Here is a 24,724-nt window from a genome sequence, read left to right as displayed (position 1 = left end):
CCTTACATGTCGAAAGGCTGAGTTGGAGAAGCTGCTGCTTAATAGAAATGCAACACACACACAACCTCTCAATAGTGTTTCTGAAGACGTATGTCCGCCTAACTTGCTGACACTTTGAAAACCTGGATTTTAAAGCGGGGAAGATCTCTGCTTCCTTGTGATCCCCTTGAATCCCCCCTCCTTTTCCAGGCACACATTAGAAGTATTTCTTCCACGGGAGATGTATACACTTAACATTTCTTCTTTTCTTTGAACAGGGCATCCACTCTCCGTCCTTGATCAACCTGCCATCAGTGTTTGAAAAGAGGAGCCATACGTTAAGTCGGTCAACTACTCACTTAATATGACATGGACAGGAAATGGAGTTGCAACTTACAATTTTGACTGACGGAAAGTGGTCTAGCTTTTTGAAGTGACCATTTACTGACATGAACGGTGGTACTTAGTTAGCACTTAGTGGGAATTAGTAAGCGTTTTAGATAACACTAAATTAATCACCAAGAGTTGTCTGATGTGCCTACTAAACAACTGAAGTACTCAACCTTGGCTTGGAGAGAACATATTCCTTTGCACAAATCATCCTATTGGCATAACGGAAATATTCCGCTTAGTGTAAACATTGCGCAGTGACGTTATGAATAAACCAATGTTGGACCTGCCTGCGGATATTCAGAAGTTGCTCACTGATGCCCGCACTGGCTGAGGATTGCGGATTTCGCTTTTAAAATAGTGTTTGTATGTTTACAGGCTGACGGTTTGAATTAACCATTGCATAGACCAATATCCAAAGTGAAACACTTGCTTACTGTTTAAAGTATAAATCTGTTTTTTTAAAGCCTAAATTATACTTCAAGCATGATGAAAGTGCATCGGTGGCAGTGGTTTAGTGGAAATATGCAAATGGTTGGCCCACATGTCTGTTGGTCTGACGCTCTTTAGCTGCTAGGTTTTACTGTTGCCCAACAAAATGCAAAATCACCTGAAGTGGAAGCCCCTAGAAAATCACTGTACTAAATTGTATTTATAATTTTTGAATGGGGACCATTTTTTTAAAATATAAAAAAGCTATATCTAAAACTTAAGTGAAACACTTCAATTTCTCAATATACTTAGTTTTTGTGCACAGATTTCGTATGGAGATGAAAATGTAGATCTGATTTCAATATCTACAGCTGCTATTTTTTTTTTATTCAAAGGCTTTCATATAAAAATGTTCACCTTGTTTTCTTTAGGGTTTTTTTTATACAGTGTTTTCTCACATCATAAACTTTTTAAATATCAAGTTTTCAGGCTAACCTTCTAAACTCCCTCTGAAAATTAAGTTTCTGCATACAATAAACTTGGTTTGTTGCTGTCCATATATGGGGGTTGGAGTGGGTGGGATTTCTAATTTCCCATTTTCTCTTAACCACTGACTGCTACTAATAAGTGTAACCTGTGCCACTTTCTTTTTACTACTTGTATCTTTTACAATTCTATACTGGCAGAAACTTGTGTAAATAAATAGAGTGGTTTGTGTCGCTTATCTTTAATTTTTCATGTTTACCCCTGCAGATCCCACCCTCCCAAGTTCATTGAATAATTTTTGCAATATCCTAGCAACGCAAACAACGTGCATCCTATTCAGCTGCTTTTGAGCATTTCTTAGAGTGGAAAATTCACCAAGGACATGTCTATTACTGCTTACTTTGAACAATGAAATCCTCTCCCTGTTGAATTGCTCCTTAAACTTCATTCCTTCTTCAAAGAGAGAGAAGACTGAGGGTCTGGAGACAACAGCGCTGCAGAGATGACAATACGCAGAATCTACTGGGTGGGAATGGAAAAGCTTTTGTGGCATTATGGGTGCTTGCCCAGTAATTGTGAGTGCCAAAGCTTTTCTATGTCACAATTCTAAAATGCCCAAATGTGAAGGGTTAGGGCCTTCAAAGCGCACAGAAACAAGCAAAGTCCGTGAGACCTTGGGACTGCCGTCACCCAGCCCACTTGGACCGTGTGCTGTTTGAGGAACGGCAGTTCCTGGTTAGTAGAGTGTACCCCTCTGTTCAGCCGACCATTCTATCCTTTAAGTACTTGCTACCACCAGACATCCTGCCAACCTAGCAGTTTGAAAGCACCTCAAATTATTATTATTATTTATATCCCACCTGTCTGACTGGGTTTTCCCAGCCACTCTGGGTGGCTCCCGACATAATAATAATAATAATGCGGTAAAACATCAAACATTAAAAACTTCCCTAAACAGGGCTGCCTTCTGATGCAGATAGTTGTTTATTTCCTTGACATCTGGTGAAAGGGCGTTCCACAGGGAGGGTGCCACTACCAAGGAGGCCCTCTGCATAAGGGGTGTACAAGCCAGTCGTTTCCAGCCAGTTCAGTTTTCTGCTTCTGTCTTTAGATCTTGAAATGCTTAATAAACAAGAAAAAGGAAAAGGAAAAAGAAATTGCAGTGTAAGAGCCCTTTTAGCGCATAGCAAAGGGCAGCTCTCTTAACTCCTGGGGATAACTTATAAGCAACAGGTACTCTCACAACTGTTCCACCACCTCTGTTCAGAAAAAAACACAGATTAATCATCATAGTCCATAAATGCTTTAATAGCTTGCAGTGAGAATATATGCCTCTTCAAACAGCACTAGGAACTTTAAATAGAACCGAGTGACTGGAACAGTAGAGTACAGTGCTGACATAGGGAGAAAGATGTTTGCCTTTAAGGTCGTAACTAATTCCACCCTTCAACAAATCTCACCCATTTCATCAGGAGCGTTCCTAACCCTAAAAAGGTGACAATTTCAATAGCAGAATTTGTTACACTGCCAGACTGTGGGTGGGCAAACTATTTCAGCATTAAGAAGACTGCTCATCGTGGGACAAGCCACAGTTTGCACATCATTAGCAGGTTTCTTTTTTAAAAAAACCCACAAAAAACTACTGCTATATAAGACTTCGTTTCTTGTCTCCCAGCACCACACAACCTATTGTTAGAATGTAAAGCTTGAAGTTAAAACTTTTGTGCCACTTTGTGGAGCCAAGAAACAAATGGTCCTCTTCTTTTTGGCAGCTCCTGCCTTTAGAAAGCTGCCAGTCTTGTTGCCTTGCGTACTATTCTTTCACCGGAGCCATGCTGTTTTTAAATAGGTTATTTTAGAATTCCTCAAGAACCACAGACCAAGTCCATGGGAGCTGAAAAGAAGTTAAGAAATAGTTGGTGCAAAATACAATATATTGCAACAACAGTACCTAATAATATTACTATGCAGGCTTATTTCACGTGTTTTAATGCACAATTGTTGCAATAGCTTTTATTTTTGTTAGCATTAATTATTTTTAATATTGGCTTTTGGGTTGTGAAGTTTTTGGACTCCATTTTCCTGGTCTACTTGTTTGGACTGTTGCTTATTATATGTGGATGTGCTTGCTTTTCCTGTTTGTTGCAGATCTTGCTGGTTTGTCCATTGGAGATTACAAGGCTAACTAGCTTTGGACCTGCTCAAAAATTACAGCAGTGAAACTCTGTAGTGGATATAAGAAATTGAACATCTCTTGTCTGAGAGTGGGAAAATTAAAAGCTCCGTACCTGAGACTGTTACCTAAGGGGGCTGCATGTGATTGACTAACTGGCTTTCCTTTCCTTACCCCTCCCTCTCACAAAGGCACAAATGTAACTCGGAATCACAGACATTTATTCTACACTGGCTCACAAAACAGAGTGTTTACAAAATATAAGTCTGGAAGAACCTTTGGTCTGATTCCTTCGATCCAAAATCAACAATCTCTTGTGACTGAGAAGTGCAGCGCTCATATGGAGCACTCTGGTCTCATGAGGAAAAGGGTGGGATTGTTTGTTTCATATAATGTATATTCCGCTCGATTGTAGGGAAAACAAAGCGGCTTGCAAAAAAAAACCAAAAACATACACACCATAGAATTATCACTAAAATAATTTTACAGCCATAATTTAAAATGTACAGAAAATGGCAACCACAATAGAACAGACTAAAAAATTAAAACTTCTTGTTCTTAATTCTTCCCACTATAAAAGCAGGGGGTTGTTAGCCTTCTCTTGGCTGGGTTTTTTACTTCCATGAGGGATGCATTTGATCGATGAAAGATAGTTCTGATACAACATAAGGTTCTCATTGAAGGTATTTCCTTATGTGAAGGTTTAGGTAGTATTTCAAAGAGAACTGCACCACTGTGTTTGAGCATGACTATTACATGCATGTGATTTGGGGTGACCTATTTAATTTTTATTTTTTTTTGCCCGAAGGTTATTTGTTCCAAATTATCACATGCTTTCCCCTCTGGAGAGTGCTGCATGCAGAAAAAACCCCAGCTCTCGATATTCTGCTCTCTGTGTTGTGTGTATGTGTGAGAGAGGCCTGTAGATCCATCCTGGTATTAGGAATCTTCCAGAGTTGGTGAAGCTTAATTTGCAAAACAGGAGGTGGCAGACCTCCAAGCTTGATCTACTCTGTTGAGAATGTGAGATCAGTGGTTATAAACAAAATGTGCTTCTTTAATAACACTTCATTTAAATTTAGCATGCACAACACACATTGCAAGGGCCGTTTATGCTGAACAAATATATGGAAATTGAATATTTGTTTGCTTCCATGGTGCTTTAAAGGGGTAAGTGCTAAGCGATGGATGTGTGCTCTTGTGACATGGCACACTTAGTGGTATATGAACCTCGATGACAAGCTGATGAATGAGAGTCCTCTTGTGATGGAAGAGACGCTCTTGAGTTAGAAACGCTATTCCAGCAGAAATGGAAAATGGCTAAAAGCATGATCTGTTGTGCTTTGGTCTCCAATCAATGTCAGAGTTTGCTCGTCTGTTCACTCCTGCTTAAGCCTCCCAGTGTACAAAGCATGTGGGACTAATCTGGTGCTCAGGATCACATGCATGGGGAAAGCACTAAAAGCAGCATTTGATACAGAATCCAGCTTTCTGAGAATCTTGACTTCAATGTTTTAAAAAGGCAAGTTTCTAGCTTGTGTGGCTGAAAGGGTATGGGCAATGCCTAGTGGAATCGTGGAAGCTAGCAAGATGACTCACTTAAGATTTCATTGTCCTCCTCCCACTCCTAACTAGCAAAACTTCTTGTTGTTGTTTAGTCATTTAGTCGCGTCCAACTCTTCGTGAACCCATGGAGCAGAGCACGCCAGGCACTCCTATCCTCCACTGCCTCCCACAGTTTGGTCAAACTCATGCTGGTAGCTTCGAGAACACTGTCCAACCATCTCGTCCTCTGTCGTCCCCTTCTCCTTGTGCCCTCCATCTTTCCCATCATCAGGGAGTCTTTCAGGGAGTCTTCTCTTCTCATGAGGTGGCCAAAGTATTGAGTCTCAGCTTCAGGATCTGTCCTTCCAGTGAACACTCAGGGCTGATTTCCTTAAGAATGGATAGGTTTGATCTTCTTTCAGTCCAGGGGACTCTCAAGACTCTCCTCCAGCACCATAATTCAAAAGCATCAAAACTAAAGGATGTCAAACAAGTATTTGTTTAGATTGGGCAGCCTGCATAATCCTTAATTTTGCACAATCAACACACAGTGGTACCCAACTAAGTCTTACTCGGTACGGATCCACTTAAGTAAGTGGACGAAAGAAGGTTGTTGACTTCAGTGGCTGTACGCTGAGAATGACCAACATTGGATATCACCCATAATTTATTTTGGTTGTAGAATGAAATTTCCCCAAGACTCCACAAGCATGAAAAGAAAGCCCCAGAGTTGCTAGCATATTCCTCGCTGACGCCTTCCAATCATATGTGAAGTGGCTTTCACTTAGATCCCTTTAGCTAAAGGATGTTTGTCCTTGAGAACAGACCAAGGGAAATATGGAGCTGCAAGTATGAAATATTGTAAATGCTACTCCAGCTACACAAAGCCCAAGCAGCTTAATTTAAATCACCGGAGCTACACTTGATCCAAACAGGGCATACACTATGCTACAGATGTGTATAGGTGTTTTACTAATTTATTTCCCTTCCTGTTCAAGTTTTAATTTTGTGGTGTAGATAAGACTCTAAATTCCATAATATAATCCAGTCCTCTCTGCCCCTATTTCTCTCCCTGCATAACCTGAGGAATTGAAGGCTAAAAGGCCCCTCCATCATTGCCCTATTCTGCTTAGTACAGAGCTGAGTCGGAAGAACCAAGGAAAGCTTACTTTTTCAGAATATTGTGGGGTGGTTTTTTTTGTTCTCTTATAAGTCCTGGTGAGCTGCTGTGTGCACTTGTCTTGTCCTTTTCCTCATCCGGAAAGCATAGCATGCTCAGCATTAACCTAGTTATAGAGTCTTCTAGACTGGAGTGGAGTGGAATATAAATCATACCGCTCGGGAGTTTTGTTTCGTGCACCTTTTCAAAATGACGGAGCCTGCTTGCTGCTTGTTGCCGTTCAGAGTGGCGGGGAGGGAGGAGAGAAAGAGAAGATACTAACTACCTCTCAGCATCAGTGTCCTTATAAATATGCAAACTCTCCCTTTCTTTGCCTAAAGAGGAAGTGATTTATTGACTATATTGGATGGGAAGTGCCTCCACTGCTTTCTGCTGCTCTGCGATGGCAAAGATAATATTTCGGTTACTTCTGCAGTGTCTCAGCCTGGGGTGAAAGTAAACATGAGCACAATTGATTTCCAAAAGAGTCCTGGGTCCCCCACTTTTCTCTCTGCACTGCACTGTGTTACAAGTGGAACGGCGAACGAATCAGGCTCCCAATTAAAAAAGTAGTGGAGGCTCGCACCTTCTCAGATCAGAAGTTTCTGCTAGGCTGTGAACACTAGCAAAGCTCTATGGGTAACAGTCTAATTATTTGATTTTTTTGTTGGTGCTGCTGTGGACTTGAAACAGTTCACAGCTATGGGAGCAATGGCTGGCAGCCTATTAAGGACATAAGACGAGCCCAGCCAGACCAAAAGCTGATCTAGTCTGGGATCCTGTTGGGTGGCCAATTGGATGTTTCTAGGAAGCCCCCAAGCAGGACATAAAGGCAATAGTCCTATCCTGCTGCTGTTCCCAAGAAACTGGTGCCCAGGATGCTGCTGACTGCACCTGGAGGTTGCATATAGGCATCCTGACGAGTGATGGATTTGTCTTAATCCCCCTTTTAAAGCCATCTAAGCTGGTTGCTTAGAGATAATAAGGGGACAGGGAGCATCTTTGTTTCAAACGTTCCGGCTGGAGCTCTGTCCTTGCATCTGGTGTCAAGTTTGCTGAAAATGCAGAGGATAGACAGGGTTCGAGGGTTTGGGGAACAAATATCTTCTTCTCATCCTGCCCATCAAACTGATGAGAAGCTTAATCGTTAATATTTTAACTGGTGTTATTTTTGAGAATTAATCAACCCATGGCACATTCTGTTTATTGCATTTCTATGGCGCTGTGGGTTAAACCACTGAGCCTAGGGCTTGCCAATCAGAAGGTCAGCAGTTCGAATCCCCGCTACGGGTTAAGCTCCTGTTGCTCGATCCCTGCTCCTGCCAACCTAGCAGTTTGAAATCGAAGTGCAAGTAGATAAATAGGTACCGCTCCGGGGGGAAGGTAAACAGCATTTCCGTGTGCTGCTCTGGTTCGCTAGAAGCGGCTTAGTCATGTTGGCCACATGACCCGGAAGCTGTACGCCGGCTCCCTCGGCCCGTAAAGCCAGATGTGTGCCGCAACCCCAGAGTCGTCTGTGACTGGACCTAACGGTCAGGGGTCCCTTTACCTTTACCTATGCCCCCTGTTAAAGGTATCTTTGCTAATATGGTGCCCTTCGTATATTCTGAACCATGTCTCTAGCCATCCCTGACCCTTGGGCCATACTGGCTGGGGCAGAGGGCACTCTGTTGGAGAAGCCTGTTTGAAGGTGTCCGAGGAAGTTTACAACTTTAGAAACGAAAAGTATGAAAAGCATAAGAAAACAGCAAGCAGGCTTGTCACCATGTCTTTGCTTTGGGTGAGGATGACATCGAGGCCTGTTTTCCTCATCCTTCCTTGAAATTTCACTTTGTATGTTTTAGTATAATTGAAAATGTGTCCCTTCTCTTTGATGATGGAAAAGCTAATGTTCTGATCCCTCCATGAAGTAAAATGTCTGTAGGCCATTTTAGCTTAGGTGGCTAATATGAAATTCTGCGTTGGGGTTTTTCATCCTTTTTTTTTAAAGCGAAATGATAGCACTGTGGGCGAGAATAGAGAAAGGTATCTAATGGTGCCTCAATGGCTCGGCATGTTCCCTCATGTGCCATTTCCCCTCATGGATCTCTGCCGCATCCCCATGAAGGACAATGAAGCCTTGAACTTTCATCTACAGAATGGGACAGTTCACCCGCCAGGATTTGAGGCCGTTTCCGCAATTTAATTCATTCCCAGCGCTAGAATGGTCCTTAACAAGAACGGCATATTTTAACTTTAACTTTTTCCAGCTTTCCATTGTTAAAGAAAGCGTAGGAGTTCTTTATGAGGCGGTCAGCAGCCACCCTCTGAGCAGGAACCTGCGAGGAGTTGGGAAGCCATGTTTGATAGAACGCTTCACAGAAATGGCTGGTGATGATATTCAAAACATTGCTCAGACGAAATCCAGAGCTCATTAAAAAGGGGGCATTATGCTTGGGAGGCAAGCCCAAGGCAGCCTCAGGTTTGATTAGGACTACCTTGTGCTCTGATATAAGTGAAATCTCTTAATTTTCCAAAAGAATATGGGGCCGGCCTGATCTGTGGAAATTTAATTGGGAACGCCTGGAGAACAGGACACGAATCGTCTTTGGGAATGTCCAGAAGGCATAGTGTCTACAAGATGGATCCAGATACGTGAGTGGTTAGGAGGAAAAACTGAGACGTCAGATGGTCTTCATAATGCTTCCCCTCCTGAGTGCCTGTGGAAGCATTGATGAAGCCTGTAAGCAGTTGCCAAGGCCTGGAAATCTATTGTATATTTCATCTTATACCCTGTGATGGTAAAAATAGTAAAAAAAGAAAAAAGCTCAATGTAGGAGTATCCCGACCCCCACCTTGCCTTAGAGATTTCCTCATAAAAACCTGCACTTTAGTGCTCAGTCGGCTCCATGGATTGCTGTTTGCTCTGAAGGAGCTCAAAAGAGTGGGTTTTCTTGAAGAAAGCTCCAGAGCAAAAATAGAAGGAGGTTTAAATTGGGGACCGTGCCTAGAAAGAGCGGATGGAAGGTAAGTGCAGATAAGCCCCATATTCAACCAATTTCACTGGTCACTAAGGGCGGTATGATTGTCAGACTGATGATTATTGGCTTATGGTAACTCGGGGGCAGGCTTTCTCACTGTGGCACCAGTGTTGTGAAAGGCTCTCCCTGCCAAAATATGAGAAGACCCATCAGTACTGGCATGCTGCCGGCTCATGAAGGCACACCTGTTTAGGCAACCATTCCCCTAAACTGGACTTTTGGTTTTGTTCTTTTAACCTTTGAAAGCGGTTTTAATTGTTATGCTTTTTGATTCTTTGTTTCATTGCCTTAATTAGGGATGTTTTAATGCCACTGTGTGTTTTAATGGTGAATTGCTTTTATAGATCTCTTAGAAGCTGTTTTCACATTTGTTATTATTATTAGTAGTAATACTAATACCTCGGGTTAAGTACTTAATTCATTCTGGAGGTCCGTTCTTAACCTGAAACTGTTCTTAACCTGAAGCACCACTTTAGCTAATGGGGCCTCCTGCTGCTGCCACGCCACTGGAACACAATTTCTGTTCTCATCCTGAAGCAAAGTTCTTAACCTGAGGTAATATTTCTGGGTTAGCGGAGTCTGTAACCTGAAGCGTCTGTATCCCGAGGTACCACTGTAGTAGTAGTAGTATAGTGTCCTATACCCATAGATCTCAGGGTGGTTCACATCACAAAATCACAATATAAAAAACACAAAATACATAATAAAAACAAAGACAACCCAATGATCCCCCCCCCCACAACACACTTTAAAAGGGCATTGGTGTCAATCAGCCAAAGGCCTGGTTAAAGAGGAACGCTTCTGCCTGGCGCCTAAAGGTGTATAATGAAGGCGCTTGGCGAACTTCCCTGGGGAGAGCATTCCACAAACAGGGAGCCACTGCAGTATATAAATAAAATAATAATGACTTCCAACTTAAGTCTAACACATTAGCCAGCCATTCAGGCACGTTCCAACCTTGTTCTAGGTCCATGAGTTTTGCCATGTACTAGACGCGGGTGGCCAGTAGGGATAACAGGAGGAGGAGGAGGAGGAGTGCTGTTGAGATGGCTAATTGAATTAGGAAATGGATCTCGAGAGAATTAACTGGGTAATGAAATTCAGAACTTGACTTCTAGGTCAAGAGATTGAATCCGCATCAGGTTTGTAATGATTTCCAGTCACCGCATGCTCTCGGCCTGCCGCTGAGATTGGCCAAACCGAACAAGTGAGCGTCCAGAACTGCAGGTGTCGAGACTAATGCAGGGAATGTGCCAGTAAATAGATCAATGAGAGCTGGTATCACAGTGATGAATAAAAGAGAGAACCAATATTGCGGCATCAGCATGGGAGGGACGGGCCTGGGCGTTTCAACAAGTTCCAGGTCTTATAATTGAGGAGTCGGAGGGGAAAGGACTACGGATCCCATCGTCTCTAACCATTGGCCATGCCGGCAGGCTGATGGGAGTTGGAGTCCATCAACATCTGGAGGGCCATGGGAAAACCCTGCCCTCCTTCTCTGTTGACCATCTCAAGACTCACAAATTATGCCCCAAACTCAGAAAGCCAGTTGCATTTCTTGTCCCATTGAATGTGAGTGAGTCACGACCAAACTTGGATCCTGTTCATTTTAATGAGGCGTAAGCAGGACAAGTCTTTTCTAGCTTTGGGTGCCAGACAGTTTTTTTCTTTCATCTTTTCCTCCCACATGCAAAACGTCTCATTTCAGGCCCAGGTAGATCATAACTGTGAGACACTTCGCTTAGTCATTGGGAATCAAAGACTATCCAGGGACCCTCGTTTTTCTTTCTCATGCGCCTCCACGGCTTGGGGAGAAACGTTCACCTTTTAGAATGGAAAAAATCACCTGCTCTTATTTTTTATTTTTATCAATCTCTGTATCCTTGGCCATGTGCAAAAGCAAAGCCCTCCCTCCCCGCCAGGTTTATTCAGTTAGGTGTGTGAGGCTTATGAAAGCAGAACATGATACCAGATTTCCAACACTTGCAGTCTGGGGGGGTTGCCATTCAGTGTTAACCTTTTTAATATTCTGCAGGCTAATTGTCTGTCCATTCCTCCTTTCCCCCCCTCCCAGGTTAATGAGGTGGTTAAGAAGGGAGGAGAGAGAGAGAGAGAGGGAAGGCTCCCCGATAGCATTGCCAAGCAAACGGAAAAGGTCAGGGTAATACATTCTATTATCATCTCTCATAGGCGGCACAAAGGCGTCCCAGATTTGGCATTGCCTCGTGATGGATTGTAACAAGAAAAAGGCTCGCTGTTAAATCTGCTCTTTGTGACAATAATTGTTGCAAAGAGAGAGAGAGAGAGAGAGAGAGAGAGAAAGAAATGTTAAAAAAGAAAAGAAAAGGGGCACCTGGAAGAATGCAGACCCACCCTTCTCGGCTGGTCAGAAGATTAAAAGAAGGCCATGGCCTAGAGGAGATTGCCAGGTGCTATTCTTGAAGAACAGCAAGGGCAGATCTGCGCATTTCTGAATTTGTCCTTTGATTGTAATTACTGCATGGTGGTATTTTCATCCTCAGGGTTTCTTTTCCTTCTCTGCCTCGCTCTGTCGCCCTTAGGCAAATCATTTAACTTCTCAGTGGGTATCACCTTCCCACCACTGCCTTTATATAATTTAATCTTGCCGCACACTTGGTTTCCTCAACATTCGAGGAGGCCAGGCATTTTCCATAGGAAGCCCTCAAAAAGTTGTTTCCGTTGTCTTGGAAAAAAATAATTGTCCTCTGGTTTATTTTTGGCCCTCTACAAAAGTATCTGGAGAGGGATCTTTGCCAGATATGGTCCCTCACTACTTTGCTTCAGAGTGTTTGTGTGAGGATTTGTTGCAAAGTAGGCCCCAATGCGGGTTCCATGCTTTGGGGAGGCCTCAGTGGGGGCTGGTTCAATAGGGTGAGAAGAGAAGACTCCCTGGAAAAGACCCTGATGTTGGGAAAGATGGAGGTCACAAGGAGAAGGGGACGACAGAGGACGAGATGGTTGGACAGTGTTCTTGAAGCTACGAACATGAATTTGACTAAACTATGGGAGGCAGTGGAAGACAGAAGTGCCTGGCGTGCTCTGGTCCATGGGGTCACGAAGAGTCAGACACAACTAAACGACTAAACAACAACAACAACATTTTACGGGACCTGAGTACTTGAAACCTTGGCAAACCTTGTAGAATGAAGCACAGGCCAGGTCCTTTGCTTACTGGACTATTTTGGAATGCGGTTTATTTATTTTGAAAAAGCAAACGTTCCAGTGAGCACCAGTCCAAAGTATTTAAGAGGTCACACACACCCATCTATTTATTGGGCATGTTGTCAATATACATATAAGGCAAGTCTTGCAAAGGGTTCCACTGGTGACACCAAATAAATCAGCCAACAGCACAATCCTCTGCAGGCCTACTCAGAAAAAACCCTATTGGAATGCAATAGGGTTTACTTTTAGGTTAAGTGTATAGGATACCTGCCAATATCCCATGTATCAAAATTGGGATGTTTCAGCTGGTTCAGCTAAAGGGACTGGTAAAAATGTTTTTGCCAACCCTGAAGGCAGCACTGGGGCAATTTCACACAGATCTCCAGACCCTCCAATCTCCCTATTTTCCAGGGACAGCCCCCAGTTTTACAGAAGCTGCCCCAGTTTCTGGTTTGATCCCAGAATGTCCCACTTTTCTTTAGGACGTCTCTATTTTCATTGGCTAAATGTTGGGGGGTATGGAATAGGATGTCCCTATTTTCATCAGAGGAATGTTGGAGGGTATGGATCCCTAGGAAGAGATGTTCAGGGCCAGCTCTGCCATTAGACAGAGTGAGGCGTTGGCTGCATTGGGCAGCATATTCTGGGGACCAGAGAGCAAGGCATTAGGGCAAGGGTTCGCCAGCTCCTGAGGCGAACACTGAGGGATAATAATAATAATAATAATAAATTTTATTTATATCCCGCCCTCCCCAGCCAAAGCCAGGCTCAGGGCGGCTAACAACAAACAAATAATCAAACAATCAAATAATCCAACATTCTAAAACATTTCATTATAAAAATTAATTAAAATCAAATTAATGGCAACCGTTAAGCAAAGTTCTGTGCAGGTTGCCAGAGGAGGGAGTCAGGCTGGGCCCTGACCAAAGGCCTGGTGGAACAACTCTGTCTTGCAGGCCTTGCGGAAAGATGTCAGGTCCCGCAGGGCCCTAGTCTCTTGTGACAGAGCGTTCCACCAGATTGGAGCCGCAGCCGAGAAAGCCCTGGCTCTAGTTGAGGCCAGCCTAACCTCTCTGAGGCCTGGGATCTTCAGGATGTTTTTATTTGCAGACCGTAGGTTCCTCTGTGGGGCATACCAGGAGAGGCGGTCCCGTAGGTACGAGGGTCCTAGGCCGTATAGGGCTAGGATAATGGGAGTTGTAGTCCAATAACCTATGGAGGCCACCATGTTGGCTTTCCCTGCATTAGAGGATAAGGCCTGATCTAGCCTGTTGTCCTCGGATGCAGTGGAGAAAGCTATCCTATCACCATGGTTGAAGTGAGACTCTAATACTGGTTGGATCTTATACATAGATTTGGAAGGAGGGCTCCATCTTGCCCTTTGCTCCAGGTGGCCAAAGGTCTCCAGCCAGCCCTGGGCAACTTTGTTCTTAAGCTGCATGACAAGGGAAGTGCCATGAGACCCTTGCGGTCCAGCATCAGAGAGTTTTATTTTCCGAACCTGGTGCTTTAAGCAAGCTGGAAAAAATTAGAAGGCAATTTTTAATGACACTTGTGGCATCCGCCTTCCTATTTACCTTGCATGCCTTCATCAGAAAGGAACGTGTGTCAGCCTGTTAGGACCCCCCCCCCCAAAAACCCCCACACAATTACCTGTTCCGCCATTGTGCCCCATCTCAGAGTCCACACCACCTTGGATTATGCAGAAAACATTTGATCAATTTTTGATTCCATCACACAATCTCTTTGAGTCACAGTTGCATAATTCAAGCTGTTATCGTGCTGGTGGGTTCGTGTGGCTTTTATTTTATTTTTCTGCATGCATTTTGATTTAGGAACTTACGAAAACCTTGCTGGGTTTTAGGAGGCAATATATTCCATGGGTGGGTGGTGAGAAAACCACAGGTATCTGGAGGAGGAAGCCAACCATGCTAGCCAAAGCTTGATCAGGATGCAGTCGATGGCAAAAGAAAGAAGCCACACATGTGAATAGTCTGAAAGAAGTGCTGGGTTCACACACAAGTTATGTAAATGATAGCACTTTGGGTTATGGCGGGTCTCTATAAATATATTCTTTTAAAACAGCAACAACTAAATTTCAAGTTTTACCTAAAAAATAAAGGAAACTGAGGCTCTCTTTTGGGAGAGAGTTCTCTTTGCAAACCTGTTCCTGACCTCACCCGACTCCCTGCCCTGCGCCCAGCTTCAGCTACTACGGACTGCCTCCTCATTGCACCTTTGACCATGGACCGGACTTGGACCTCGCCTCTCGGGTAACCCACGGGACCAGCACACCCTTTGCCCTTCATTTTGACAGCTGGGGGGAGGCTTGGGAGTCACGGGCATGCAGCGTGCCAAATGTCTGCCATGGGCGGCTTGCTCTGCCCCTGGCTGCAGGGCGTGCGCTCCGCTCTGTGCATCCGAGTGGCTATCCCGCACCTGGGAGGGCACCCTCCGTGTCCCTCCCCCCTCGGGAGCGTGCCTGCCCTGGGCAGCACGGGGCATAGGCTCAGCCACAGTCTCCCAGCCCTGCTGGAAGATGCCAGGTATAAAACCTGGGACCTTTGGAATGGAAAGCAGTTGCTCTACCACTGAGCTGCGTCCGTCCCCCAAAACCTCGCACATGGAAAGCCCCTCCTTACGTTCCCATGCTTTGCTTAACTCTGGATTACAAAAGACCTCTTGCAAGACCTGGCTGGTTGCGTTATATGCCTAACGCAAGGGGATGTTGCAGCGATCCAAATTCCCCACCAGGTTTGGATAAACAAGCCCATTCTGCATAAGAATCCAGTCAAGCATCCCGTGAACGTTTTTATTCCTGTCAGATGAGACTAATGAAGTGCAGGAGCTTGTTGCTAAAAGATGAGCCTTACGGAGAGGACACCTCATTAATTTGAAGGCCGGCCTTTGTTGTCCCAGCTGTCAGACTCCTGCTATATTAATGTCCTCTCTTGCCATCTCTGGTGCAGGATGGGGGCCTCTTCCCCCGGTAGGCCTAGCATGGCTGTTTGCTTTGAAGCCGCTTCATTTTCATTTTCTGCCGCCTTGCTGTTCTGAGTTTTTTGGTCTTTAAGAAACTATCTTCTAATTGGTATAAGAAGTCTTCTATTATTCCAACCTGTAGGCAAACATAAAAGGATATGGACTGTCAAACAATGCGGCATCCGCCTGCTTGCAGATACACAACATTTCTTTGTTAAATGGATTACTTTCCCTTCAGAAATGATGGCATTATTATTTAGATGTAAAATTCTACCTTGAAAGGCATATTTCACGCACATCCTGTGAGTTGGGTCTCTGCTATTTCCATTTTACAGATAGGCAGTGGCGCCTGAGCTGCGGCGCCTAATTTAGCAAAAACAAGAGTGAGCCCAAACAACAGAAAATAGTACATGCGACTTTTCTTTGGAAACTTTATCTGTGGGACTTGTCCTTGGAGACTGCACCCCCGTGTCAAGACAGATGACAAAACTCCTTGCATTCACATCTGCAAAAGGAGTGTCATGTTCACCTAAACTGCTTTGGGTCCCAGGCTGCAAATGATGGGCTATGTGAATTTCTTCCTATTTTGTAGGATGTGGCATTGCCTCTGGACAACTATACTGACCTAGCTTTCTGGACTGAATAACTTAACAAGAGACCCAAAAATAAATCCAAGCCAGAAGATTCCTCTAAAACACACATTAAAATTATATTGAAACTGGTTTAATAAATCATAGGAAGTATTGTTCAGAGAATATGTTCAACAGCTTCCTTATTACAAATTTAAACAAGATTGAAATAATCTGTATTGGCTTTCTCCAAATATTCTTGGGACTTGCAACCATGGTGTGATGGAGACAGTGAATTCACAGGGAAAAATCCCTAGTCCTGTTGCAGAACTACATTTCCCAAGTGTTTTTCGTAGGAGGCCATGAGCAACAGGCACATAGCTGTCAACTTACAGATTTGAAAATAAGGGACCAGCAGCCTCGAAAATAAGGGATCAGCAGCCAAAATAAGGGATTTTCCAGGCACAGGTATATTCAACTTCTGAGCCCTTCCGAGCCAAAGGCAGAAAGCCCAGCCAGCAGCCAAATGAAGCCTCATCAATAAGGGACAGCAGCGGGACATGGCGCTGGGATAAGGGACTGTCCCACCAAATAAGGGACACTTGACAGCTATGAACAGGCATGCTAGGAACCAGTTTAAATCTGTACAGCAGACATGCCTTTAGACCAACCTTCCCTAAAATGGTGCCCTTTAGATGTTTTGGATTATGTCTCCCATTATTCCTGACCATTGGCCATGTAAGCTCTAGCTGGTTCGTAGTCCAAAACTGATCACCCTGATCTGGCCACTGTTATCCATGCAATGGTCACCTCCAGGCTTGATTATTGTAACTCGCTCTTCGTGGGGTTGCCCTTGAAGCTGACCCAGAAACTCCAGTGGGTGCAGAATGCTGCGGCGAGGCTCCTTACAGGGTCCTTGCCGCAGGATCACATTCATCCAGTGCTTTACCAACTGTACTGGCTCCCAGTGGAGTACAGGGTCAGGTTTAAGGTGCTGGTTTTGACCTTTAAAAGGGACACAGGTGGCGCTGTGGGTTAAACCACAGAGTCTAGGACTTGCCGATCAGAAGGTCAGCGGTTCGAATCCCTGTGACGGGGTGAGCTCCCGTTGCTCGGTCCCTGCTCCTGCCAACCTAGCATTTCGAAAGCATGTCAAAGTGCAAGTAGATAAATAGGTACCGCTCCAGCGAAAAGATAAATGGCGTTTCCGTGCTCTGCTCTGGTTCGCCAGAAGCAGCTTAGTCATGTTGGCCACATGACCCGGAAGCTGTATGCCGGCTCCCTCGGCCAATAAAGCGAGATGAGCGCCGCAACGCCAGAGTCGGCTGCGACTGGACCTAATGGTCAGGGGTCCCTTTACCTTTTGACCTTTAAAGCCCTATGCGGCCTAGAACCCACGTACCTACGGGACCGCCTCTCCTGGTATGCCCCGCGGAGGACCTTAAGGTCCACAAATGACAACATTTTGGAGGTCCCAAGTCACAAGGTGGTTAGATTGGTCTCAACTAGGGCCAGGGCCTTTTCAGTACTGGCCCTGACTTGGTGGAATGCTCTGTCACAAGAGACTAGGGCCCTGCAGGACTTGATATCTTTCCGCAGGGCCTGCAAGACAGAGCTGTTCCGCCTGGCCTTTGGTTTGGACTCAGTCTGACCCTTATGTTTCCCTCCCCTTATGGTTTTGATCTATGGGCTACTTTTAAAATGAGGCATTTTAAATTGCATTTTAACCTGTATTTTAAATTGTCCCCGCCCCCCATTATGTTTTTACTGCAATTTTACTGGTGTTAGCTGCCCTGAGCCCGGCTCAGGCCGGGGAGGGCAGGGTTTAAATTATTATTATTATTATTATTAACATCTGGAGGGCACCGGTCTGGGGAAAAAAATAGGGCTGGCTTGGACTATTGGGTGTAAGCAACCTTGCATGCCTCTAGGCAGCAGAGGGCAGGGTTGTGACCAATAGGCAATATAGGGGAAAATACATTTTGTGTTTTCCAGAAAAATTCCCAAGCTCAAGCCCAAGCTTGAGCCCAAAAATTCCCAAGCCCCAAAATTCCCAAGCTCAAGCTCTCTGTCTCCTGCATGACGTATCTGTGAGAAACTAGCTTCTACCATGTAGGTTTAGAATCCCAACGCCATCCATGTAAATGCAGGTAAACTTTCAGTGCTAGTTAATGTCACAGGATGGGTGGGGGGAGACAGACGGGTGGTGAGACCGGGTACCTCCATCTTCTGCTAACTCTGCTACTATAAACCCAACTTTAATTTTAAAACCCTAGGCGGTCTGTCTGCATTGGCTCGTGCGTGCAGTTCTTGCATGGTTTAAAAGGCAGGATCTCGCCACAAGTGTCTTTATTTCTTTCCTTCATTTTTTTTATTAAAGATTTTCTTGTTTTACAGAAGTATGTGTAATGCCTCTCGTATTTTTTTCCATGTAACATTTTTACAAATCCGTTTCATTTGTTGAGACATTAGAGGGAGAAATAAAAGGGGTGGAGTGGGGGAAGATGGGTGGGGGTGGGGTCGGGTGGCGATGTTTCTATTATGCTTAATGTATGTAAGGTTTGGTTTCAGCGTTGCTTGTGCTGTTCACTTGTGTTCCTTTGGTGGTGAGAGAGGTTGGGGTTAGCCTAGGGTGTGGTTGTTTGTTTGTGATTGGCTGTGGTGATCTTTGTTTTCATGTGTGAGTGGGGTGGGTGGGTGTTTTGGATCAGGTTAGCCGTATTGATTTGTATGCTGTTGGTGGATTATTGTCATTGTCTTGTTGGGCTGTGTATGTGATAAAGGGGAGCCATAAAGAAGAGCCAAAAGGCGTCTTCTTCTGTTTGTCCCCATGTCACTTTCAGTTTATTGGTTAATTTTTCTAGTAGGGCTGTTTCCCATACTATTTGGTACCATTGGTCCATGCCACAAGTATCTTTAGACTGTGGGCATTATGTGTGAAATGTTGTCTTTTGCCCACCTCTGTTCCCTTCTTAAGAAAATTGGGATAGCCTGCCTCATCTGACAAAGTTCACACATAATGCTTACATGCAGGCATACGTAGGGGTCCTTTATGCTCCTTCTGTTGTTTTCCTCATGTGGGATAGACTGATGCAGGCGCCTTCATTCAGCTTGTGTGCCATAGCAATGGGGAATTTATCAAAACACTGTCTTTTAACTGGCATTGAAAAACAGCCAGTTTAAAAGGAAGGCAAGCTGGGAAAATTAATCTTGAACAAGTTTTCCTGATAAGAAAGAGAATGCCGACAGAAAAGAAGCCAGCGCTTCCGGCTGAAAGTCAGCGCGGGGAGAAAAATGTGCATTCCACATTGCCATGGCAAGAACCATTTTTCTATTAAATCAGAATGAAGTTCTGAATAAATACATTTTCCTGAGATATATCATTCACCAGAGGGTTCGGTTTAAGAAAAAGGAAAAGGAAAAAATAGGAAAAGAAGGACGCGAAATGATAATTTTTGCAGACGCCATACATCTTCATCGAGATCAAACCAATAATTATATTAATAAGTGGCATGTTGAAATGCGTATCCTTCCCCGTACCCTCATGCATCATGAACAGCTTTTAAAACAATTTAAAAGAGCATCTCTATATACGCAGATGTGGACTTCAACCAGGTGTCTTATATGAATGCCACACATACACGCTCACACTCACATAGTTGCAAATCGTCGTCATTCATGTTTATTCATAGGCAGCGCCACTTTCTCAGAAATGCAAATCGCCCAATAGAGTGAGCACAAGATAGCTTGGAGTCTGCTATTAATTGTACGCCAAGCTACCCCATCGCCTCATTTCTGAGATGCATGGGCACAGAATGCCTACTGCAAAGCCCATTGTTCGGCTCCTTTTCTTTTTAAAATAGGTAAAATTAATATATCACTCTGACATCAACCTGGTGGAGCGTGGATTCCCTCCTGCGCTCTGTGTGGTCACAACAGACTGGCTGAATATATGAATCAATTTTAATACCGTTTACTGTTATGTATAAGGATACGACTTGCGCACACATACACATACAGCTTTCATGTAGCCCTGTCTGCCTTGTCAAACTAGCATGGCTTAAACAACTCCATCATCACCAGCGTTTCCCAGAGGTTTGGGTGTTCCATCATACTCCAGTATCTGAAGGACCGCTTTTGCCCATCTCAACCAGCCTGTTCGCTTAAGATGTTCCCTGGAGGCAGGTGCATTTCTAGGCACCCAGGAGACTTGAGGCCACAGGCCCAAGATGCAACGTTGCCCCTGGGACAATTAAAAGTGGCTGGGGGCTTTGTCCGCGCTGTGCTTTGTAGTACACCCAACCCAAACTTGGGTCTCCAGCTGCTTACAATTCCCATCATCCCTTGCTAGCTAAGGATGATTGTTGCTAGCTGAGAAGTTATTGTTTCCACAAGCCTACCCAGAAGGGAAGGTAGCCTATCTAGGAGAAGGAAAACTCTGATCCCAAATCTCTGCTTGTGGGATATTTTTAGGAGAAGAAAAGGTTAAGGAGTAAACAAAACAATACCAACAATTACAGATTGGCAGATACTCATGTTAGAATATTTACAACTAGCAAAACTGACGGGAAGAGTTAGAGGAGTATTGAACCAGAAAATATTTGGAGAATGGAGAATATTTAAGGATTATATAAGATCATATTGTACCAGTCACACCATATTAGCAGAACTTGAGTGGTACTTGTAAACACAACAAATACCGTTTGTGGAGTAGATGGGAACAATCTTAAAGAGTATAAAACTGTGTGAAAAAAAGGACAGTATAAACAGTACAATGAGAATGATTGGAAGACTCATTTTGTCAGAAGTCTTTTTTATTTAAGTGTTTAAGTATTAATTAGGAAGATTAAGTTTTTTTATGTACGTAAATTTGCTTTTTCTTCTTTCTTTTTTCTGTATTTTCTTCTTTTCTTAATGGTTTTTTCTTTAATTTTCTTTTTATAGTATGAGATTGTAAATTATTTGTAAATTCTTTGTATAAATGTGTAATTTAAATTAATAATGATTATTTAAAAAAGAAAAAGAAAAAGGAGTAAACCCTACACAAATCCAGAGTGAAGGCCCTAAGACCACTGGATGGCGCTTTCTATGCAACTCTTCCTTCTGGCATTTCCTGCAACCAGCCTGGTGGCAAACGTATTGCTCTGCTTTCTTTTGGACCACATCAGTGAGGCTAAGAGGGGCAGTCTTGCCATCTGGGGAGCCCAGGACCTCCATACTGTCTTGTGTCCTGGGGGAGTTCACATCAGTGCTGTGAATGCAGTGGTTTGACTTCACCCTCAGAGGCACACTCCGTTGTCTCTCGAGACAGATGGATGCCAACAACCCCAACAACCCAGACACATAATTTAGTTCCTATATTCATTTTTAAAATTTTGCTGTTTTTATTTGTGATTTAACGATGGTTATTCTATGCATACTTTTTTTTAAAAACAAACAAACCCAGCTTTGTAGATTTTAGCTGTGTTTTATCCCCAGTTTTATCATGTGCACTGCTTCGAGGGCCCTTTGATTAAGCGGTACGTAAATCTCTCTAAGGGACGTGGGTGGCACTGTGGGTTAAACCACAGAGCCTAGGACTTGCCGATCTTAAGGTTGGCGGTTCGAATCCCCGCGATGGGGTGAGCTCCCGTTGCTCGGTTCCTGCTCCTGCCAATCTAGCAGTTCGAAAGCACGTCAAAGTGCAAGTAGATAAATAGGTACCGCTCCGGCGGGAAGGTAAACAGCGTTTCCGTGCACTGCTCTGGTTCGCCCGAAGTGGCTTAGTCATGCTGGACACATGACCCGGAAGCTGTACACCGGCTCCCTCAGCCAATAAAGCGAGATGAGCGCCGCAACCCCAGAGTCGGCCATGACTGGACCTAATGGTCAGGGGTCCCTTTACCTTTAAATCTCTCTAAATAAAATAAATAAGATGTGCCGAGTTCCAGTTCAACAGCTTGCACTTGCCATTTTGAGTACTACTTGGTCTCAGTTGAACCTGCAGTGACCCCCTACTCCTGCTCTGGACAGTGTTTTCAAACTGAAGCACGGAGACAGGGAATGAAGGCTGGAAAGAACTATCTCCCTCGGTAGCCTGCAGCCTAAACAGACAGCTTTGCAGTTTTATGATGAAGGCTGGATCTGGAAGCAAGATAACATTGCTCCATCTGCAATCTGCTGCCTAAAGCAATGGCATCATGATGCTTCACACTTAAGCTGGCCCTTCCACATCCCACCACATCTCTTGCTTTAGGATTCTCAGTGTATGGAAAGAACATGATTGCTGTGGACCGCTTTTCATGTGCAACGCACTTTGGTACCTATAGGTGGAACGTGTGAAGCATCAGTTGGGTGTTTTGTTGCTGAGTCATGTCTCAGCTTGCTTCCTTCGATAAGAGGGAAGCAAGAGGCGATATAAACAACTTAGCCCTTTGGATAAAGGTCAGAGAAAGCTGGAATTCTGTGCCCAAATGATTAACTGGGTTATCCCACTGCTAGTGCTGCTGTAGTATGTTTATTCTAGGGGAGTATGTACAGAATGCTCATTCAGCATGCCAGCAGAGTGTGCCAATGGAACAGAAAAGCCCAAACAATTCTAGGTAGGGTCAGTGCCTTTGCTGACAGTATAAAGCAGTTCCACAGCTTATAGGTTACATGAGAGCCAGTGTGGTGTAGTGGTTAAGAGCGGTAGACTCGTAATCTGGGGAACCGGGTTCGCGTCTTCGCTCCTCCACATGCAGCTGCTGGGTGACCTTGGGCCAGTCACACTTCTTTGAACTGTCTCAGCCCCACTCACCTCACAGAGTGTTTGTTGTGGGGGAGGAGGGGAAAGGAGATTGTTAGCCGCTTTGAGACTCCTTCCGGTAGTGATAAAGCGGGATATCAAATCCAAACTCCTCCTCTTCTTCCAGCAGCACAGAGTCTCCTTGTAGCGTTCCAACATAGACCAGGCTCTGGCCATGAGCAAACTTGCTTTACACTTGCTAACTCGCTCTCACATGCTTAACCAGTTGCAGGTGCAGGAAAAACACCCCCAAAATTACACACACCTAACACTTTATCATACCTTTTCTCTGCAGGCATAAACCCCTTATACGTAAACGTCACTAACAAAACACAAAGGGCAAACATGCCATCCAGGCAAGGTCTTCACCTTAAAGCACTGTGTCTGAGCACTCTTTCTTTTTCTTTTTGCTCTGGAGCTTCCCTTGCAAAACCCCCCCCCCCCACTCTTCAAGCTGATTCGGAGCAAACAGCAACCCACGGCAAACCCAAAATGCCATTTGTTGTGCTTCAGCGTTAAAGAACAAGTCTTTGCGGAGAAAACTCTGGGGCCAAAAAAGCAAAAGAGTGTTGGGACATGGAACCTGGAAGTGTGAACCTGTGCCTGGAAATAACGGGGTGAAACCTAAGTGTGGATAAACCTTTAGTTATTCCATTTTTACCCACTCTATTATAGTGACTGCCCTTGCAGGAAACCAGCTAAAGATATCTATCTCAAAGTGGATGAGATTTATGCTCACAGACCAGCTTGCAAATTCCACCTGGCTTGCAAATTTGCAAGCTGACCTGGCTTGCAAATTCTGTCCCAAAATAGAAAAGTTATATATGTTTCTCTTAAAAAAATAATCATCATCATCAAACTTGGGAAGGTGTGCAGGGAAGCATTACCCACTTTGGAGGGCTAGCCATTTCTGCAGATTTTAGTCGCTTCTGTCAAAAGAATAAATAAAAAGAGAGAGAGCCAGCTTTCGATGACCCAGTAGGTCGGAACGATGTAAGTGGACTTAGATGAACCCTGAGACAAACGGGGCACCTCAAACACAGGTGGGCTGTATCCATCAGGCCCCAAACTGAATCCTGTGTTCATCCCTGATTTATTCTAGTTCTGTCTCATCTGTCAGGAGCAGACTTCAGAACCATCATCTTCTGTTGTGCTGTGCGAAGGGTGGGAGGAACTGCTGACTGCATAATTGATTGTTATGTCACCACAACCGGCTGATGATGTTCCTGCTGTAGCACTGAAGCCAATCAAGCTGTATAATTAAACTGTGTGTCGCCGGTCCGTGCAGGCACCAAATCACTGTGTGAACAGGATGGGGAGAAAGCAAACACACCCCAAACTCTGCCTCTTGACAAGACGTTAGGTGGAAACTACTATTCCCCCCCCCCCAAATATATATATATATGTTAGGTGCTTATAGCATCCTACAGTGCTAGCTGATGGCTTTCTGCCTGCACTTTTCATTCTAAAAAGCAAACTCTAGGCAGGAGAGAACATCAGCCCTTTCCCTCTCTTTGCCATTTTCAAGTTGCCAGTTCATCTGCTTTTTCTAAGAAAAAAAAAAGGGGGGGGGGAGGCACGACGGTGCATCTCCTTGGGAAATGCTGGCTCCTTTTTTTGTTTGCTTTGTTGAAAAGCATTTAAAGTGCGAGACCTGGATGTCAGGTTGAAGCGATGCAGTTGGCAGGTGGCAACCGGGGGGATATCAAAGAGCAAGTCTTCATTGAAGCTGCCAGGGCTGCTGTCACCAGAATTGGGCTGTTTCAGGTGAATGTGTTTCCTGGCTTTAAATTATTGGAGGCGCTGCTCAGAGGAAGAGCCTTTTGCCAGCAGAGATGCCCTTTGTGTCCTGCTGCCTTCCGAGGTGTGTTTGAGGAGCACTTGAGACAGAACCTTCTTAATGGTGGCACCTTCAAGAGGCTCATTTAACCATTTGCCTTCTGGCCCCCAGAAAGGTAAATAAAATGCTGAACGAAGGTGTGTGCTTTTCTGTTGCTGTTGCTTTTGTTGCTGTTGCTTTTGTTGCTGTTTCGTTGC

The 24,724-nt window shown here is 44.4% G+C and overlaps 2 protein-coding genes and 1 long non-coding RNA gene across 11 annotated transcripts in view; 1 reads left to right on the top strand and 2 right to left on the bottom strand.

The window, feature by feature from the left end:
- Positions 1-1,525, top strand: part of ECT2 (epithelial cell transforming 2) — a 43,805-nt gene extending 42,280 nt beyond the window's left edge. For all 9 annotated transcript variants that reach the window (XM_081007845.1, XM_081007840.1, XM_081007844.1 and 6 more), the window contains one exon: positions 258-1,525. In XM_081007845.1, coding sequence (XP_080863971.1) covers positions 258-347 — 90 coding nt within the window. In that variant the 3' untranslated portion in view covers positions 348-1,525. The remainder of the gene's footprint in view (positions 1-257) is intronic.
- Positions 1-24,724, bottom strand: part of LOC308478528 — a 578,068-nt gene that overhangs the window by 89,733 nt on the left and 463,611 nt on the right. The window lies entirely within an intron of this gene.
- The window catches only part of SPATA16 (spermatogenesis associated 16), a 147,035-nt gene continuing 137,479 nt past the window's right edge, over positions 15,169-24,724 (bottom strand). Inside the window, 1 exon segment of the mRNA XM_081008379.1 lies at positions 15,169-15,488. Within this exon segment, the coding sequence (XP_080864505.1) occupies positions 15,366-15,488 (123 nt within the window). The 3' untranslated portion in view covers positions 15,169-15,365.

This window comes from Podarcis pityusensis (genome assembly GCF_964106645.2).
Source record: "Podarcis pityusensis genome assembly, chromosome: 5".
Lineage (NCBI taxonomy): Eukaryota > Metazoa > Chordata > Lepidosauria > Squamata > Lacertidae > Podarcis > Podarcis pityusensis.
The sequence above is the reverse complement of the archived record's forward strand: the minus strand, read 5'-3'. Positions and strand labels throughout refer to the sequence as shown.